We start from the raw sequence: 830 nt of genomic DNA, 5'->3' as shown, positions 1-830 counted from the left end.
CATTTTTGGCCTGGCTTTGAGGCCTTGTCTTTGTTGGTCCAACTTTGAGGCCTAGTCATTTGTGGCCTGACTTTGAGGCCTAGTCATTTTTGATGCAACTTTGAGGCCTAGTCTTCTTTGACCTGACTTTGAGGCGTAGTCTTTCTTGTTCCAACTTTGAGGCCTAGTCATTTCTGGCCTGACTTTGAGGCCTAGTCTTTTTTCGTCCAACTGGGAGACCTAGTCATTTTTTGGCCTGACTTTGAGGCCTAGTCTTTGTTGGTCCTACTTTGAGGTCTAGTCCTCTTTGGCTTGATTTTTAAGGCCTAGTCTTAATTGGTCCAGTTTTTTAATATGCCATAATTAGTTTACCTTGAAATTATGTGCGTTTGCAAAAAGACTATGATTTTTCCTGAGAGGACGCCTCTCTAGGAATCTCTAGGTCCTCCAATGCCACATCTGACAGACGCTGACCATAGAGTTGCGCCGAAGGAGCTACAAAAGCCTAGTAGAGTGTCCTCTCTAGGAATCTCTATGTCTTTTAGTGCGATGTTTGCTTCAAATTGACCATAGAGTTGCACCGGAGGACCTAGAGTTTCCTAGAGAGGACATATTAACTAAATCCGTGAACAACGCGGTGATAATGTCGCCCTTCCTCTCCCCATAGGCCACCATTTTGCAAACTGGAGGACTCTTTTGAAGCCCTTTCCCTCTACATGGGTGAACTGGGAATCCCTCTCCCGTCTGAACTGGAAGAACTGGACCACGACGTCAGCACCCAGTACGGACTGGTCCGCAACAAGGCGCCTGGGAGCTTTTCGTAGATCTCTGCGCGCTTTTCATGGACTGTC

General features: G+C 46.7%; 1 protein-coding gene across 1 annotated transcript in view; it reads left to right on the top strand.

The window, feature by feature from the left end:
• The window catches only part of LOC121918091 (LIM domain kinase 2), a 3,682-nt gene extending 2,858 nt beyond the window's left edge, over positions 1–824 (top strand). Inside the window, exon 8 of the mRNA XM_042444193.1 lies at positions 647–824. Coding sequence (XP_042300127.1) covers positions 647–803 — 157 coding nt within the window. The 3' untranslated portion in view covers positions 804–824. The remainder of the gene's footprint in view (positions 1–646) is intronic.
• Positions 825–830: the final 6 nt, after the last annotated feature.

This window comes from Sceloporus undulatus, unplaced genomic scaffold (genome assembly GCF_019175285.1).
Source record: "Sceloporus undulatus isolate JIND9_A2432 ecotype Alabama unplaced genomic scaffold, SceUnd_v1.1 scaffold_4083, whole genome shotgun sequence".
Lineage (NCBI taxonomy): Eukaryota > Metazoa > Chordata > Lepidosauria > Squamata > Phrynosomatidae > Sceloporus > Sceloporus undulatus.
The sequence above is the reverse complement of the archived record's forward strand: the minus strand, read 5'-3'. Positions and strand labels throughout refer to the sequence as shown.